The sequence below is a fragment of the Phaenicophaeus curvirostris genome, unplaced genomic scaffold (genome assembly GCF_032191515.1).
Source record: "Phaenicophaeus curvirostris isolate KB17595 unplaced genomic scaffold, BPBGC_Pcur_1.0 scaffold_55, whole genome shotgun sequence".
Classification (NCBI taxonomy): Eukaryota; Metazoa; Chordata; class Aves; order Cuculiformes; family Cuculidae; genus Phaenicophaeus; species Phaenicophaeus curvirostris.
Window position 1 is genome coordinate 1163281 of NW_027206677.1, and position 18362 is coordinate 1181642.

At 53.4% G+C, this 18362-nt stretch overlaps 1 protein-coding gene across 1 annotated transcript in view; it reads left to right on the forward strand.

Moving 5' to 3' along the window:
• Positions 1-10587, forward strand: part of LOC138734082 (integrin alpha-D-like) — a 29382-nt gene extending 18795 nt beyond the window's left edge. Inside the window, exons 22-30 of the mRNA XM_069881638.1 lie at positions 1266-1345; positions 1481-1558; positions 1836-1908; positions 3253-3360; positions 4400-4483; positions 5949-6053; positions 6154-6246; positions 7533-7643; positions 10475-10587. Coding sequence (XP_069737739.1) covers positions 1266-1345; positions 1481-1558; positions 1836-1908; positions 3253-3360; positions 4400-4483; positions 5949-6053; positions 6154-6246; positions 7533-7643; positions 10475-10543 — 801 coding nt within the window. The 3' untranslated portion in view covers positions 10544-10587. The remainder of the gene's footprint in view (positions 1-1265; positions 1346-1480; positions 1559-1835; positions 1909-3252; positions 3361-4399; positions 4484-5948; positions 6054-6153; positions 6247-7532; positions 7644-10474) is intronic.
• The last annotated feature ends 7775 nt before the right edge of the window (positions 10588-18362 follow it).

The following is an 18362-nucleotide window of genomic DNA, read 5'->3' on the forward strand; positions in this document are numbered from 1 at the left end:
TTTTGGCCACTAACCTCACCCCTGGGCCACCAACCCTGACCCCTGGGCCACGAATCTAACCCCTTGGGCTACTAAACTCACCCTTTGGGCCACTAACCTGAACCCTTGGGCCACTAATCTGACCCCTGGGCCACCAACCCTGATCCCTTGGGCCACTAACCTGACCCCTGGGCTACTAATCTAACCCCTTGGGCCACTAATCAAACCCCTTGGGCCACCAACCCTGATCCCTGGGGCCACTAACTTGACCCTTGGGCCACTAACCTGAGCCCTGGACCACTAATCTAACCCCTTGGGCTACTAAACTCACCCTTTGGGCCACCAACCTGACCCCTTGGGCCACTAACCTGACCCCTTGGGCCACTAATCTGACCCCTAGGCCACTAATCGAACCCCTTGGGGCCACTAAACTGACCCCTGGGCTACTAATTTAACCCCTTGGGCCACCAACCCTGATCCCTTGGGCCACTAACTTGACCCCTGGGCCACTAACCTGACCCCTTGGGCTACTAAACTCACCCTCTGGGCCACTAACCTGACCCCTTGGGCTACTAAACTCACCCTCTGGGCCACTAACCTGACCCCTTGGGCCACTAATCTAACCCCTTGGGCCACCAACCCTGACCCCTGGGCCACTAACCTGACCCCTTGGGCCACTAATCTAACCTCTGGGCCACCAACCCTCAGCTCTAGGCCACTAACCCTGACCCCTCGGCCACTAAACTGACCCTTGAGGCCACTAAACCGACCCCTGGGCCACTAATTTAACCCCTTGGGCCACCAACCCTGATCCCTTGGGCCACTAACTTGACCCCTGGGCCACTAAACTGACCCCTTGGGCTACTAAACTCACCCTTTGGGCCACTAACCTGACCCCTTGGGCCACTAATCTAACCCCTTGGGCCACCAACCCTGACCCCTAGGCCACTAACCTGACCCCTGGGGCCACTAAACTGACCCCTGGGCCACTAACCTGACCCCTGGGCCACTAATCTAACCCCTTGGGCCACTAACCTGACCCCTGGGCCACTAATCGAACCCCTTGGGCCACTAACCTGACCCCTGGGCCACTATTCAAACCCCTTGGGCCACCAACCTGACCCCTGGGCCACTAATCTGACCCTTGGGCCACTAACTTGACCCCTGAGCCACCAACCCTGACCCCTTGGGCCACCAACCCTGAGCCCTGGGCCACCAAACTGACCCCTGGGCCACCAAACTGACCTCGTGGCCACCTCTGGGGGCCGGTGGCCACCTCCCCCCAGGTGACGTTTGCCCTCTCGCTCTTCGTGCCCCCCGAGGCCGAGCTGGGGCTGGAGCTGGAGCTGGTGGCCACCGCCAGCAGGTCAGTAGCCACAGGGCCTGGGGAGGCCGCCACAAGGTTCTGGTGGACACCGACCCCGGGTTAGTGGCCACGGGGGCGGAGTTGGTGGCCACGGGACCCAGGAGTGTGTGTGTCCCCCCTCTCTCTCTGTGGCAGCTCCGACGAGGAGCCTGGTGGCCCAGGGCAACGAGTCCACGTGCCCGTGCGCTACGGGGTGGTCCTGCTGCTCGCCAGGTAGGGTCGGGGGCTACCAACCAAGCCCTGGGGGCTACCAAGCTAATCCCGAGGCCCTGGGCCACCAACCAAGCCCTGGGGGCTACCAAGCTAATCCCGAGGCCCTGGGCCACCAACCAAGCCCTGGGGGCTACCAAGCCTGACCCCTGGGCCCCTGATTTAACCCCCTGGGCTACTAACTTGCCCCCTTGGGCTACTAACCTGGCCCCTGGGCCTCTGATTTAACCCCCTGGGCTACTAACTTGGCCCCTTGGGCTACTAACGTGTCCCCCCCCAGCCCCCCCAACTCTTCGACCTTCGTCCCCGTCCCCCGCGACGTCCCCCACGTCCCCATCTCCCACCTGTACGAGGTGAGAACTGGGGGTGCCCCCCCCTCATCTTTGGGGTTCTATGGGGTCTCTATGGGGTCTTTGTGGGGTCTCTATGGGGTCTCTGTGGGGTCTCTGTGGGGTCTCTATGGGGTCTCTATGGGGTCTCTGTGGGGTCTCTGTGGGGTCTCTATGGGGTCTATGGGGTCTCTATGGGGTCTCTGTGGGGTCTCTATGGGGTCTCTGTGGGGTCTCTATGGGGTCTCTATAGGTCTCTGTGGGGTCTCTGTGGGGTCTCTATGGGGTCTCTGTGGGGTCTCTGTGGGGTCTCTGTGGGGTCTCTATAGGTCTCTGTGGGGTCTCTATGGGGTCTCTGTGGGGTCTCTGTGGGGTCTCTATGGGTCTCTGTGGGGTCTCTGTGGGGTCTCTGTGGGGTCTCTATGGGGTCTCTGTGGGGTCTCTGTGGGGTCTCTATGGGTCTCTATGGGGTCTCTGTGGGGTCTCTGTGGGGTCTCTATAGGTCTCTATGGGGTCTCTGTGGGGTCTCTGTGGGGTCTCTGTGGGGTCTCTATGGGGTCTCTGTGGGGTCTCTGTGGGGTCTCTATGGGGTCTATGGGGTCTCTATGGGGTCTCTGTGGGGTCTCTATGGGGTCTCTGTGGGGTCTCTATGGGGTCTCTATAGGTCTCTGTGGGGTCTCTGTGGGGTCTCTATGGGGTCTCTGTGGGGTCTCTGTGGGGTCTCTGTGGGGTCTCTATAGGTCTCTGTGGGGTCTCTGTGGGGTCTCTGTGGGGTCTCTGTGGGGTCTCTATGGGGTCTCTGTGGGGTCTCTGTGGGGTCTCTATGGGTCTCTATGGGGTCTCTGTGGGGTCTCTGTGGGGTCTCTATAGGTCTCTATGGGGTCTCTGTGGGGTCTCTGTGGGGTCTCTGTGGGGTCTCTATGGGGTCTCTGTGGGGTCTCTGTGGGGTCTCTATAGGTCTCTGTGGGGTCTCTGTGGGGTCTCTGTGGGGTCTCTATGGGGTCTCTGTGGGGTCTCTGTGGGGTCTCTATGGGGTCTCTGTGGGGTCTCTGTGGGGTCTCTGTGGGGTCTATGGGGTCTCTGTGGGGTCTCTATGGGGTCTCTGTGGGGTCTCTGTGGGGTCTCTATGGGGTCTCTGTGGGGTCTCTGTGGGGTCTCTGTGGGGTCTCTATGGGGTCTCTGTGGGGTCTCTATAGGGTCTCTGTGGGGTCTCTGTGGGGTCTCTATGGGGTCTCTGTGGGGTCTCTGTGGGGTCTCTGTGGGGTCTCTGTGGGGTCTCTATGGGGTCTCTATGGGGTCTCTGTGGGGTCTCTGTGGGGTCTCTGTGGGGTCTCTATGGGGTCTCTATGGGGTCTCCCCCTTTTCCAGCTCCAGATTCGGGGTTCTCGGGGACCCCCCCTCAACGTCACCTTCCAGGTGCCCTCGGGGCTGGGGGGGACCCGGCTCTGGGGGGCGCTGACAGTCACCCCCCTCCAGGTACCCCCGAAACCCACCCCTGAACCCCAAAATCCTCCCCTTGGACCCCAAAATCCTCCCTGGGACCCCAAAATCCTCCCCTTGGACCCCAAAATCCTCCCTGGGACCCCAAAACCCTCCCCTTGAACCTCAAAATCCTCCCTGGGACCACAAAATCCTCCCCGAGAACCCTAAATCCTCCCCTTGAACCCCAAAATCCTCCCTGGGACCACAAAATCCTCCCCTTGAACCCTGAAACCCTCCCCTTGAACCCCAAAATTCTCCCTGGGACCCCAAAACCCTCCCCTTGAACCCCCAAATCCTCCCTGGGACCCCAGAAAAACAGCCTTGGGCCCCCAAATTCTTCCCTTGAACCCCCAAAATCAGCCTTGAACCCCAAAATCCTCCCCTTGAACCCCAAAATACCCCCTTGAAACCCCAAAACTCTCCCCTTGAACCCCAAAACCCTCCCCTTGAACCCGAAAATCCTCCCTGGGACCCTAGAAAAACAGCCTTGAACCCCCAAATTCTTCCCTTGAACCCCCAAAACTACCCTTGAACCCCAAAATCCCCCCTTGAATCCCTGAAAAACCAGCTTTAATCCCCAAAATCCTCCCCTTGAACCTCAAAATCTTCCCTTGAACCCCAAAAAAACAACCTTGAAACCCCAAAATCCTCCCCTTGAACCCCCAAAATCCTCCTTTGATCCCCAAAAAACAACCTTGAAACCCCAAAATCCCCCCTGGGACCCCAGAAAAACAGCCTTGAACCCCCAAAACCAGCCTTGAACCCCAAAATCCTCCCCTTGAACCCCAAAATACCCCCTTGAACCCCCAAAATACCCCCTTGAACCCCCAAATCCCCTCTTGAACCCCCAAATCCTCCCCTTGAACCCCCCCCAACCGCAAACTGGGGGGGGTCTCCTCCTTGCCTCCCCCTCCCTCCAAACCCAGGGGACCCCAAAATAAGGGTTAGGGGAGGGGGGTTCCCCAAAATCGGGGGGGGTCCCCAAAAAGGGGGGGGGGTCCCAGCTCTCTCCCCCCCCCCCCCCAAAAAACAGCCTGAGCTGGCGCGGTGCCAAGAGGGCCCCGAGATCCCAGGGGACCCGAACATTGAACGTCGCCTGCAAGATCAAAACCTCCTGGTAAGGGGGGGACACACTGAACCCCCATTGTCCCCCCACAAGTGGAAGCCCCAGACCCCCCCGCACCCCCTAACCCCCCTGTACCCCCACTTTCTCCCCCTCTGCACCCCCCTTTTTGCCCCCCAATTCTATGGGGTCACTCCCTGCTTAGGCCTTCCCCATACCCCCCCCTCCCTATTTCCCCCCCTCCCTCTCCCGCCCCCCAATTCCCACCCCCCCCCATCTGACACCCCCCTATTCCTCAGACCCCCCCTCACCCCCTAACCCCCCTGTACCCCCCATTTCTCCCCTTCTGTACCCCCCTTTTTGCCCCCCCCCCCAAATCGACACCCCCCAATCCTATAGGGTCACTCTGCTTGGATCTCTCCCATACACCCCCCTCCCCATTTGCCCCCCTCCCCCTTCCACCCCATAATACCCACCCCCGCAATCTTTCACTTCCATATTCCTCAGACCCCCCCCGCACCCCCTAACCCCCCTGTACCCCCACTTTCTCCCCCTCTGCACCCCCCTTTTTGCCCCCCAATTCTATGGGGTCACTCCCTGCTTAGGCCTTCCCCATAGCCCCCCTCCCCATTTCCCTCTCTCTCTCCCACCCCATAATACCCACCCCCCCATCTTTCACCCCCTTATTACTCAGACCCCCCCGCACCCCCTAACCCCTCTGTACCCCACATTTCTCCCCCTCTGTCCCCCCCAATTTGACACCCCCAAATCCTATAGGGTCCCTCTCTTCTTGGATCTCTCCCATACCCCCCTCCCCATTTGCCCCCCTCCCCCTTCCACCCCATAATACCCACCCCCGCAATCTTTCACTTCCATATTCCTCAGACCCTCCCGCACCCCCTAACCCCCCTGTACCCCCTATTTTTACTCCTCTGTCCCCCCCTTTTAGCCCCCCCAATTCGACCCCCCCTAATTCTATAGGCTCACTCTCTTCTTGGATCTCTCCCATACACCCCCCTCCCCATTTCCCCCCTCCCCCTCCCACCCCATAATACCCACCCCCCCCATCTTTCACCCCCCTATTCCCCAGCCCCCCCCGCACCCCCTAACCCCCCTGTACCCCCACTTTCTCCCCCTCTGCACCCCCCTTTTTGCCCCCCAATTCTATGGGGTCACTCCCTGCTTAGGCCTTCCCCATACCCCCCTCCCCATTTCCCCCTCTCTCTCTCCCACCCCATAATACCCACTCCCCCCATCTTTCACCCCCCTATTTCTCAGACCCCCCCGCCTCCCCTAACCCCCCTGTACCCCCACTTTCTCCCCCTCTGCACCCCCCAATTCGACACCCCCAAATCCTGTAGGGTCACTCTCTTCTTGGATCTCTCCCATACCCCCCTCCCCATTTTCCCCCCTTCCTCTCCCACCCCCCAATTCCCACCCCCCCCATCTTTCATCCCCCTATTCCCCAGACCCCCCCGCACCCCCTAACCCCCCTGTACCCCCACTTTGTGCCCCCCAGGACTGCTCCGTGGCCTCCTGCCTCCAGCTGCTCTGCTCGGTGCCGCCCCTGCAGCCTCCGCACACTCTGGGTTTCAGCCTCCAAGGGTCCCTGGCTCTGGGCTGGGTAAGGGGGCACCTATGGGGCACCTATGGGGCACCTATGGGGCACGGGCCCTGCCCCACAGCCCAGAGCTCTCTCTGTGTGTGTCTCTCCCCCCCTATAGATCCAGCAGCCCCGCGTCGTCCTGAAGAGCTCGGCCCGCGTGGCCTTCGACGAGGGGAGATACTGGAACAGCGCGGGGAGCGGGATGCTGGAGGTGTGGGGCAGCTACGGGGCTCTATGGGGTCCCTATGGGGCTCTATGGGTCCCTGCTGAGTCTCTATGGGGTCTCTATGGGCCTCTATGGGTCTCTATGGGGTCTCTATGGGCCCCTATCAGGTCTCTATGGGTCCCTACTGAGTCTCTATGGGGTCTCTGTGGGTCTCTATGTGTCTCTATGGGTCCCTATGGGTCTCTAGGGGTCCCTAGGGGGTCCCTATGGGGTCTCTATGGGTCTCTATGGGGCCCTATGGGTCTCTAGGGGGTCTCTAGGGGTCCCTATGGGGTCCCTATGGGGTCCCTATGGGTCAATCTAAGGGTCCCTATGGGTCTCTAGGGGTCTCTATTGGGTCCCTATGAGTCTCTACGGGGTCTCTATGGGTCCCTATGGAGTCTATATGGGGTCTCTATGGGGTCTCTATGGGTCTCTACGGGTGTCTACGGGGTCTCTGTGGGTCCTTATGGGGTCTCTATGGGTCTCTAGGAGTCTCTAGGGGTCCCTATGGGTCCCTATGGGTCTCTATGGGGTCCCTATGAGTCTCTATGGGGTCTCTATGGGGTCTCTATGGGTCCCTACGGGTCTCTATGGGGTCCCTATGAGTCTCTATGGGGTCTCTATGGGGTCTCTATGGGTCCCTATGGTGTCCCTATGGGGTCCCTATGAGTCTCTATGGGGTCCCTATGGGGTCTCTATGGGTCCCTATGGGTCTCTATGGGTCTCTATGGGGTCTCTATGGGTCCCTATGGGGTCCCTATGGGTCAATCTAAGGGTCCCTATGGGTCCCTATGGGTCTCTAGGGGTCTCTATGGGTCCCTATGGAGTCTATATGGGGTCTCTATGGGGTCTCTATGGGTCTCTACGGGTGTCTACGGGGTCTCTGTGGGTCCTTATGGGGTCTCTATGGGTCTCTAGGAGTCTCTAGGGGTCCCTATGGGTCCCTATGGTGTCCCTATGGGGTCCCTATGAGTCTCTATGGGGTCTCTATGGTGTCTCTATGGGTCCCTACGGGTCTCTATGGGGTCTCTATGGGGTCTCTGTGGGGTCCCTATGGGGTCTCTATGGGTCCCTATGGGTCTCTATGTGGTCTCTATGGGTCTCTAGGAGTCTCTAGGGGTCCCTATGGTGTCTCTATGGGGTCTCTATGGGTCAATCTAAGGGTCCCTATGGGTCTCTATGGGTCCCTATGGGGTCCCAATGGGTCAATCTATGGGTCCCTAGGGGTCCCTATGGGGTCCCTAGGGGTCAGTGTAGGGGTCAATCTATAGGTGTCTGTCCCCCCGCAGGTTCAGACCCTCCTGGAGCGCCCGGAGCCCCCCCAGCCCCTCCCCTACATCTTGGTGGGGGCGGCCGTGGGGCTGGTGCTGCTGGCGCTGGGGGGGGCGGCGCTATGGAAGGTGAGGGGCGGGGCCTAAAACCCAGGGGGAGGGGCTTAATGGGAGAGGGGAGGGGCCTAAACCGGGGGGGGGGCTTAATGGGAGAGGGGAGGGGCCTAAACCCAGGGGGAGGGGCTTACTGGGAGGAGTGGGGCCCATGAACCCCAATCTTGCCCCAAGACACCAAAAATAACCCCAAAGGCACGAAAAATCATCCCCAAATCATCCTAAAGCACCTCAAACCATCCCCAATCCACTCAAAATCATCCTGGACCCCCCCAAAATCAGCTCAAACCCACCCCAAATCACCCCAAACCCACCCAAAATCATCACAATGCCCCAAAAATCCCCCCAAATCAACCCAAGATCACCCCAACCCCTCAAAAATCACCCCAAATCACCTTAAATTACCCCAAAATCACCTCAAACCCACCCCAAATCCACCCAAAATCACCCCAAACCCACCCCAAATCACTCCAAATTACCCTAAAATCACCTCAAACCCACCCAAAATCACCTCAAACCCCCCAAATCACCCCAACCCCACCCAGAATCATCTCAAATTACCCAAAAATCACCCCAAACCCACCCAAAATCACCCCAAATTACCCTAAAATCACCCCAAACCCACCCAAAATCATCTCAACCCCCCAAATCACCCCAAACCCACCCAAAATCACCCCAAATTACCCTAAAATCCCCCCAAACCCACCCAAAATCACCACAAATTACCCTAAAATCACCCCAAACCCACCCATAATCATCTCAACCCCCCCAATTTACCCCAAACCCACCCAAAATCACCACAAATTACCCTAAAATCACCCCAAACCCACCCAAAATCATTCCAAATTACCCTAAAATCACCCCACAGGACCCCAAAATCACCTCAAATCCCCTCAAATCCCCCCAAAATCACCCCAAAGGACCCCAAAATCACCTCAAATCCCCTCAAATCCCCCCAAAATCACCCCAAAGGACCTCAAAATCACCCCAAAATCACCCCAAAGCCCCTCAAATTCCCCCAAAATCACCTCAAATTACCCTAAAATCACCCCACAGGACCCCAAAATCCCCTCAAATCCCCCCAAAATCACCCCAAAGGACCCCAAAATCACCTCAAATCCCCTCAAATCCCCCCAAAATCACCCCAAAGGACCTCAAAATCACCCCAAAATCACCCCAAAGCCCCTCAAATTCCCCCAAAATCACCTCAAATTACCCTAAAATCACCCCACAGGACCCCAAAATCCCCTCAAATCCCCCCAAAATCACCCCAAAGGACCCCAAAATCACCTCAAATCCCCTCAAATCCCCCCAAAATCACCCCAAAGGACCTCAAAATCACCCCAAAATCACCCCAAAGCCCCTCAAATTCCCCCAAAATCCCCTCAAATTACCCTAAAATCACCCCACAGGACCCCAAAATCCCCTCAAATCCCCCCAAAATCACCCCAAAGGACCCTAAAATCACCTCAAATCCCCCCAAAATCACCCCAAATGACCCCAAAATCACCCCAAATCCCCTCAAAGTCCCCCAAAATCACCTCAAATCCCCCCCAAATCACCTCAAACCCACCCCAAATCACCTCGAACCCACCCAAAACCGTCTTAAACCCCCCAAAATCCCCCCAAATGACCCCAAAATCACCTCAAATCCTCTCAAATTCCCCCAAAATCACCCCAAAGGACCCCAAAATCACCTCAAATGACCCCAAAATCACCCCAAATACTCTCAAATTCCCCCCAAAACACCCCAAATGACCCCAAAATCACCTCAAATCCCCCCAAATCACCTCAAACCCACCCAAACCCATCTTAAACCCCCCAAAATCCCCCCAAATGACCCCAAAATCACCTCAAATCCCCTCAAATTCCCCCAAAATCACCCCAAAATCACCCCAAAGGACCCCAAAATCACCTCAAATGACCCCAAAAACACCCCAAATCCCCTCAAATTCCCCAAAAATCACCCCAAAGGACCCCAAAATCACCTCAAATCCCCCCAAAATCACCCCAAATCCCCTCAAATTCCCCCAAAATCACCTCAAAGGACCCCAAAATCACCTCAAATGACCCAAAAATCACCCCACAGGACCCCAAAATCACCTCAAATCCCCCCAAAATCACCCCAAATGACCCCAAAATCACCTCAAATTCCCCCAAAATCACCCCAAATGACCCCAAAATCACCTCAAATGACCCCAAAATCACCCCAAAGGACCCCAAAATCCCCTCAAATCCCCCCAAAATCACCCCAAATGACCCCAAAATCACCCCAAATCCCCTCAAAGTCCCCCAAAATCACCTCAAATCCCCCCCAAATCACCTCAAACCCACCCAAAACCGTCTTAAACCCCCCAAAATCCCCTCAAATTCCCCCAAAATCACCCCAAAGGACCCCAAAATCACCTCAAATGACCCCAAAATCACCCTAAATCCCCTCAAATTCCCCCAGAATCACCCCAAATGACCCCAAAATCAACTCAAATCACCTCAAACCCACCCAAAACCATCTTAAACCCCCCAAAATCCCCCCAAATGACCCCAAAATCACCTCAAATCCTCTCAAATTCCCCCAAAATCACCCCAAATGACCCCAAAATCACCTCAAATGACCCCAAAATCACCCCAAATCCCCTCAAATTCCCCCAAAATCACCCCAAAGGACCCCAAAATCACCTCAAATCCCCCCAAATCACCTCAAACCCACCCAAAACCATCTTAAACCCCCCCAAATCCCCCCAATTCCCCCTCCCCCCCCCGGGACTCCCCTCCCCCCACCGTGTGACGTCACACCCTCCCATGACGTCACCGCTGACGTCACCGCTGACGTCATTCCCTCCCCCCAGGCCGGGTTCTTCCGCCGCCGCTACCGGGAGCTGCTGGGGGGGGCGGGGCCGGGCGAACCCCAAGAGTGAGGGCGCCCCCCGCACCCCAATAAACACCAGGACAGCTGCGGGGTTGAAGCGTTTGGAGGCGTTTTTGAGGCGTTTGGGGGTGTCTGGGGGTGTCTGGGGGGCATTTTGGGGGAGTTGGAGGGGGTTGGGGGGCATTTGGGGGTGTCTGGGGGGCGTTTGGGGGGAGTTGGAGGGGGTTGGGGGGCGTTTGGGGGTGTCTGGGGGCATTTGGGGGTGTCTGAGGGGAGTTTGTGGGTGTCTAGGGGGCGTTTGGGGGTGTCTGGGGGGCGCTTGGGGGTGGTTGGGGGGAGTTTCGGGGTGTCTGAGGGGAGTTTAGGGGGAGTTGGGGGTGTTTGGGGGTGTCTAGGGGGCGTTGGGGGTAGTTGGAGAGAGTTTGGGGTGTCTGAGGGGTGTTTGGGGGTGTCTGGGGGGCGTTTGGGGGGAGTTGGAGGGGGTTGGGGGGCGTTTGGGGGTGTCTGGGGGGCGTTTTGGGGGAGTTGGAGGGGGTTGGGGGGCGTTTGGGGGTGTCTAGGGGGCGTTTTGGGGGAGTTGGAGGGGGTTGGGGGGCGTTTGGGGGTGTCTGGGGGGCGTTTTGGGGGAGTTGGAGGGGGTTGGGGGGTGTTTGGGGGTGTCTAGGGGGCGTTTGGGGGGGTCTGGGGGGCATTTGGGGGTAGTTGGGGGGAGTTTGTAGGTGTTTGGGGGCGTTTGGGGGGCGTTGGGGGAGTTGGGGGGGGTTTGGGGGTGTCTGGGGGGCGTTGGGGGCATTTGGGGGGCATTGGGGGGTGTCTGGGGGAGTTTGGGGGGTGGTTTGGGGGCGTTTGGGGACATTTGGTGCCATTTTAAGGGGGTTTGGAGGCTTTTCGAGGTGTCTGGGGGGCGTTTCGGGTCGGTTTGGGGGCGTTTGGGGGTGTTTGGGGGTGTCTGGGGGGCGTTTGGGGGCAGTTGGGGGCTTTGAAGTGGTTTGGGGGCGTTTAGGGGGAGTTTGGGGGGCATTTGGGGGCGTTTGGGGACGTTTGGTGCCATTTGGGGATGGTTTGGGGGCGTTTGGTGTTTTCTACCCAAAAAATCAGTGCTCTGGACCGAAAAATCAGTGTTCTGGACCCCAAAATCATTGTTCTGGACCCAAAATGAGTGTTCTGGACCCAAAAATCAGTGTTCTGACCCCTAACAAGTGCTCTAGGCCCCAAAAAATGAGTGTTCTGGCCCCAAAAATGAGTGTTCTGGCCCCAAAAATGAGTGTTCTGGCCTTAAAAAAAGTGCTCTGGGCCCAAAAATCATTCTTTCTGGCTCTAAAAATGAGTGTTCTGGCCCCAAAATGAGTGTTTTGGCCCTAAAAATGAGTGTTCTGGACCCAAAAATGAGTGTTCTGGCATGGAAAATGAGTGTTCTGGACCCAAAAATGAGTGTTCTGGCATGGAAAATGAGTGTTCTGGACCCAAAAATGAGTGTTCTGGACCCAAAAATTGGTGTTCTGGCCTTAAAAAAGTGCTCTGGGCCCAAAAATCATTGTTCTGGCTCTAAAAATGAGTGTTCTGGCCCTAAAATGAGTGTTTTGGCCCTAAAAATGAGTGTTCTGGACCCAAAAATGAGTGTTCTGGCATGGAAAATGAGTGTTCTGGACCAAAAAATGAGTGATCTGGACCCAAAAATTGGTGTTCTGGCCTTAAAAAAGTGCTCTGGGCCCCAAAATCAGTGTTCTGGCCCTAAAAATGAGTGTTCTGGCCCCTAAAAAAGTGTTCTGGACCCAAAAATGAGTGTTCTGGCCCCCAACATCTGAGTTCTGGTGCCAAAAATTGGTGCTCTGACCCCAAAAAGGGGGTTCTGGCCCCAAAACCAAGAGTTCTGGCCCCAAAAATTGTTGTTCTGGGCACCCAAATGGGAGGTTTTTCCCAAAATTTGTGTTCTGAGCCCCAAAATGAGAGATCTGGGCCTGAAAACTCAGCGTTCTGGCCCTAATAATCAGAGTTCTGGCCCCCAAAATTGGGGCTTTCGCCCTAAAATGGGAGTTTTGGTCCCAAAATGGGTGTTTTCTACCCCAAAATCAGTGTTCTGGCCCCAAAAATCAGTGTTCTGGGCCCAAAAATTGGTGTTCCGGCCTTAAAAAAGTGCTCTGGCCCCAAAAATGAGTGTTCTGGGCCCAAAAATGAGTGTTCTGGACCCAAAAATCAGTGCTCTGGACCCAAAAATGAGCGTTCTGGCCTTAAAAAAGTGCTCTGGGCCCAAAAAATCAGTGTTTCTGGCCCTAAAAATGAGTGTTCTGGCCCCAAAATGAGTGTTCTGGCCCCAAAAATCAGTGTTCTGGACCCAAAAATGAGTGTTCTGGAGCCAAAAATGAGTGATCTGGACCCAAAAATTGGTGCTCTGACCCCAAAAAGGGGGTTCTGGCCCCAAAATCAAGAGTTCTGGCCCCCCAAGGAGGGTTCTGGCCCCAAAAATTGTTGTTCTGGGCCCCCAAATGGGAGGTTTTTCCCAAAATTTGTGTTCTGAGCCCCAAAATGAGAGATCTGGGCCTGAAAATTGAGCGTTCTGGCCCTAATAATCAGAGTTCCGGCCCCAAAAATTGGGGCTTTCACCCTAAAATGGGTGTTTTGGTCCCAAAATTGGTGTTTTCTACCCAAAAATCAGTGTTCTGGCCCCAAAAATCAGTGTTCTGGGCCCAAAAATCAGTGTTCTGGCCCCAAAAATCAGTGTTCTGGGCCCAAAAATCAGTGTTCTGTCCTTAAAAAAGTGCTCTGGGCCCAAAAATCAGTGTTTCTGTCATGAAAAATGAGTGTTCTGGGCCCAAAAATGAGTGTTCTGGACCCAAAAATTGGTCTGGCCGCAAAAATCATTGTTTCTGGCCCGAAAAATGAGTGTTGTGACCCCAAAAATCAGTGTTCTGGACCCAAAAATCAGTGCTCTGGACCCAAAAATCAGTGTTCTGGACCCAAAAATCAGTGTTCTGGCCTTAAAAAAGTGCTGTGGCCCCCAAAATCATTGTTCTGGCCCTAAAAATCAGTGTTCTGGCCCTAAAAATCAGTGTTCTGGGTCCCAAAATCAGTGTTTTGGTCCCAAAAATCGGTCTTTTGGTCTCAAAAATGAGGGTTCTGACCCCAAAAATCTGAGTTCTGGCCCCAAAAATTGGTGCTCTGACCCCAAAAAGGGGGTTCTGGCCCCAAAATCAAGAGTTCTGGCCCCCCAAATGGGAGGGTTTTCCCAAAATTTGTGTTCTGAGCCCCAAAATGAGAGATCTGGGCCTGAAAACTCAGAGTTCTGGCCCTAATAATCAGAGTTCCGGCCAAAAAATTGGGGCTTTCACCCTAAAATGGGTGTTTTGGTCCCAAAATTGGTGTTTTCTACCCAAAAATCAGTGTTCTGGCCCCAAAAATCAGTGTTCTGGCCCCAAAAATCAGTGTTCTGGGCCCAAAAATCAGTGTTCTGTCCTTAAAAAAGTGCTCTGGGCCCAAAAATCAGTGTTTCTGGCATGAAAAATGAGTGTTCTGGGCCCAAAATGAGTGTTCTGGCCCCAAAAATGAGTGTTCTGGACCCAAAAATGAGTGTTCTGGCCCCCAAAATCTGAGTTCTGGTGCCAAAAATTGGTGTTCTGACCCCAAAAAGGGGGTTCTGGCCCCAAAATCAAGAGTTCTGGCCCCCCAAGGAGGGTTCTGGCCCCAAAAATTGTTGTTCTGGGCCCCCAAATGGGAGGTTTTTCCCAAAATTTGTGTTCTGAGCCCCAAAATGAGAGATCTGGGCCTGAAAATTGAGCGTTCTGGCCCTAATAATCAGAGTTCCGGCCCCAAAAATTGGGGCTTTCACCCTAAAATGGGTGTTTTGGTCCCAAAATTGGTGTTTTCTACCCAAAAATCAGTGTTCTGGCCCCAAAAATCAGTGTTCTGGCCCCAAAAATCAGTGTTCTGGGCCCAAAAATCAGTGTTCTGTCCTTAAAAAAGTGCTCTGGGCCCAAAAATCAGTGTTTCTGTCATGAAAAATGAGTGTTCTGGGCCCAAAAATGAGTGTTCTGGACCCAAAACTTGGTCTGGCCGCAAAAATCATTGTTTCTGGCCCGAAAAATGAGTGTTGTGACCCCAAAAATCAGTGTTCTGGACCCAAAAATCAGTGCTCTGGACCCAAAAATCAGTGCTCTGGACCCAAAAATCAGTGTTCTGGCCTTAAAAAAGTGCTGTGGCCCCCAAAATCATTGTTCTGGCCCTAAAAATCAGTGTTCTGGCCCTAAAAATCAGTGTTCTGGGTCCCAAAATCAGTGTTTTGGTCCCAAAAATCGGTCTTTTGGTCTCAAAAATGAGGGTTCTGACCCCAAAAATCTGAGTTCTGGCCCCAAAAATTGGTGCTCTGACCCCAAAAAGGGGGTTCTGGCCCCAAAATCAAGAGTTCTGGCCCCCCAAATGGGAGGTTTTTCCCAAAATTTGTGTTCTGAGCCCCAAAATGAGAGATCTGGGCCTGAAAACTCAGCATTCTGGCCCTAATAATCAGAGTTCTGGCCCCCAAAATTGGGGCTTTCACCCTAAAATGGGTGTTTTGGTCCCAAAATGGGTGTTTTCTACCCAAAAATCAGTGTTCTGGGCCCAAAAATCAGTGTTCTGGGCCCAAAAATTGGTGTTGTGGCCTTTAAAAAGTGCTCTGGGCCCAAAAATCAGTGTTTCTGGCACGAAAAATGAGTGTTCTGGACCCAAAAATGAGTGTTCTGGCATGGAAAATGAGTGTTCTGCACCCAAAAATGAGTGTTCTGGCATGGAAAATGAGTGTTCTGCACCCAAAAATGAGTGTTCTGGACCCAAAAATTGGTGTTCTGGCCTTAAAAAGGTGCTCTGGGCCCAAAAATCATTGTTTCTGGTCCTAAAAATGAGTGTTCTGGCCCCAAAATCATTGTTCTAGCTCCAAAAATCAGTGTTCTGGACCCCAAAATTGGTGTTTCGGCCTTTAAAAAGTGCTCTGGCCCCAAAAATCAGGGTTCTGGCCCCTAAAAAAGTGTTCTGGCTCCAAAAATGAGTGTTCTAGCCCCAAAAATCCGAGTTCTGGCCCCAAAAATTGGTGCTCTTGCCCTAAAATGGGTGTTTTGGGACCAAAATTCGTGTTTTCTACCCAAAAAAAGTGTTCTGGCTCTGAAAATCAGTGTCCTGGCGCGAAAAATGAGTGTTCTGGACCCAAAAATAATTGTTCTGGGCCCAAAACTCAGTGTTCTGGCCCCAAAAATCAGTGTTCTGACCCCTAAAAAGTGTTCTGGGCCCAAAAATCATGGTTGCAGCCCCCAAAATCAGTGTTGGGAACCCAAAAATGAGTGTTCTGGGCCCAAAAATCGGTGTTCTGGCCCCAAAACTGAGTGTTCTGGCCCCAAAAATCTGAGTTCTGGTGCCAAAAATTGGTGTTCTGGCCCGAAAATCAAGAGTTCTGGCCCTAATGATCAGAGTTCTGGCCCCAAAACTGGTGCTTTCGCCCTAAAATGGGTGTTTTGGTCCCAAAATTGGTGTTTTCTACCAAAAACAAAGTGTTCTGGCCCTAAAAATCAGTGTTCTGGCATGAAAAATAATAGTTCTGGACCCAAAAATTGGTGTTCTGGCCTTAAAAATGTGCTCTGGGCCCAAAAATCAGTGTTTCTGGCCCTAAAAATGAGTGTTCTGGGCCCAAAATGAGTGTTCTGGGCCCAAAAATTGGTGTTCTGGACCCAAAAATTGGTCTGGCCGCAAAAATCATTGTTTCTGGCCCGAAAAATGAGTGTTGTGACCCCAAAAATCAGTGTTCTGGACCCAAAAATGAGTGCTCTGGACGCAAAAATCAGTGCTCTGGACCCAAAAATCAGTGCTCTGGACCCAAAAATGAGTGTTCTGGCCTTAAAAAAGTGCTCTGGGCCCAAAAATCATTCTTTCTGGCTCTAAAAATGAGTGTTCTGGCCCCAAAATGAGTGTTCTGGCCCCAAAAATGAGTGTTCTGGCCCCAAAAATCAGTGTTCTGGGCCCAAAAATGAGTGTTCTGGACCAAAAAATGAGAGATCTGGACCCAAAAATGAGTGTTCTGGCCTTAAAAAAGTGCTCTGGGCCCAAAAATCAGTGTTTCTGGCACGAAAAATGAGTGTTCTGGCCCCTAAAAAAGTGTTCTGGACCCAAAAATGAGTGTTCTGGCCCCCAAAATCTGAGTTCTGGCCCCAAAAATTGGTGCTCTGACCCCAAAAAGGGGGTTCTGGCCCCAAAATCAAGAGTTCTGGCCCCCCAAGGAGGGTTCTGGCCCCAAAAATTGTTGTTCTGGGCCCCCAAATGGGAGGTTTTTCCCAAAATTTGTGTTCTGAGCCCCAAAATGAGAGATCTGGGCCTGAAAACTCAGCGTTCTGGCCCTAATAATCAGAGTTCTGGCCCCAAAAATTGGTGCTTTTGCCCTAAAATGGGAGTTTTGGTCCCAAAATGGGTGTTTTCTACCCAAAAATCAGTGTTCTGGCCCCAAAAATCAGTGTTCCAGCATGAAAAATAATAGTTCTGGACCCAAAAATTGGTGTTCTGGCCTTAGAAATGTGCTCTGGGCCCCAAAATCAGTGTTTCTGGCCCTAAAAGTGAGTGTTCTGGCCCCAAAATGAGTGTTTTGGCCCTAAAAATGAGTGTTCTGGCCCCCAAAATCCGAGTTCTGGCCCCAAAAATTGATGCTCTGACCCCAAAAAGGGGGTTCTGGCCCCAAAATCAAGAGTTCTGGCCCCCCAAGGAGGGTTCTGGCCCCAAAAATTGTTGTTCTGGGCCCCCAAATGGGAGGTTTTTCCCAAAATTTGTGTTCTGAGCCCCAAAATGAGAGATCTGGGCCTGAAAACTCAGCGTTCTGGCCCTAATAATCAGAGTTCCGGCCCCAAAAATTGGGGCTTTCACCCTAAAATGGGTGGTTTGGTCCCAAAATTGGTGTTTTCAACCCAAAACAAAGTGTTCTGGCCCCAAAAATCAGTGTTCTGGGCCCAAAAATTGGTGTTCTGGCCTTTAAAAAGTGCTCTGGGCCCAAAAATCAGTGTTTCTGGCCCCAAAATGAGTGTTCTGGGCCCAAAAATGAGTGTTCTGGGCCCAAAACTGAGTGTTCTGGCCCCAAAAATCTGAGTTCTGGTGCCAAAAATTGGTGTTCTGGCCCCAAAATCAAGAGTTCTGGCCCTAATGATCAGAGTTCTGGCCCCAAAAATTGGGGCTCTTGCCCTAAAATGGGTGGTTTGGTCCCAAAATTGGTGTTTTCTACCCAAAAATCAGTGTTCTGGCATGAAAAATAATAGTTCTGGACCCAAAAATTGGTGTTCTGGCCTTAAAAATGTGCTCTGGGCCCAAAAATCAGTGTTTCTGGCCCTAAAAATGAGTGTTCTGGGCCCAAAAATGAGTGTTCTGGCCTTAAAAAAGTGCTCTGGGCCCAAAAATCATCGTTTCTGGTCCTAAAAATGAGTGTTCTGGCCCCAAAATCATTGTTCTAACTCCAAAAATCAGTGTTCTGGACCCCAAAATTGGTGTTTTGGCCTTTAAAAAGTGCTCTGGCCCTAAAAATCAGGGTTCTGGCCCCTAAAAAAGTGTTCTGGCTCCAAAAATGAGTGTTCTAGCCCCAAAAATCCGAGTTCTGGCCCCAAAAATTGGTGCTCTTGCCCTAAAATGGGTGTTTTGGGACCAAAATTCGTGTTTTCTACCCAAAAAAAGTGTTCTGGCTCTGAAAATCAGTGTCCTGGCACGAAAAATGAGTGTTCTGGACCCAAAAATAATTGTTCTGGGCCCAAAAATCAGTGTTCTGACCCCTAAAAAGTGTTCTGGGCCCAAAAATCATGGTTGCAGCCCCAAAAATCAGTGTTGGGAACCCAAAAATGAGTGTTCTGGACCCAAAAATTGGTGTTCTGGCCTTAAAAAAG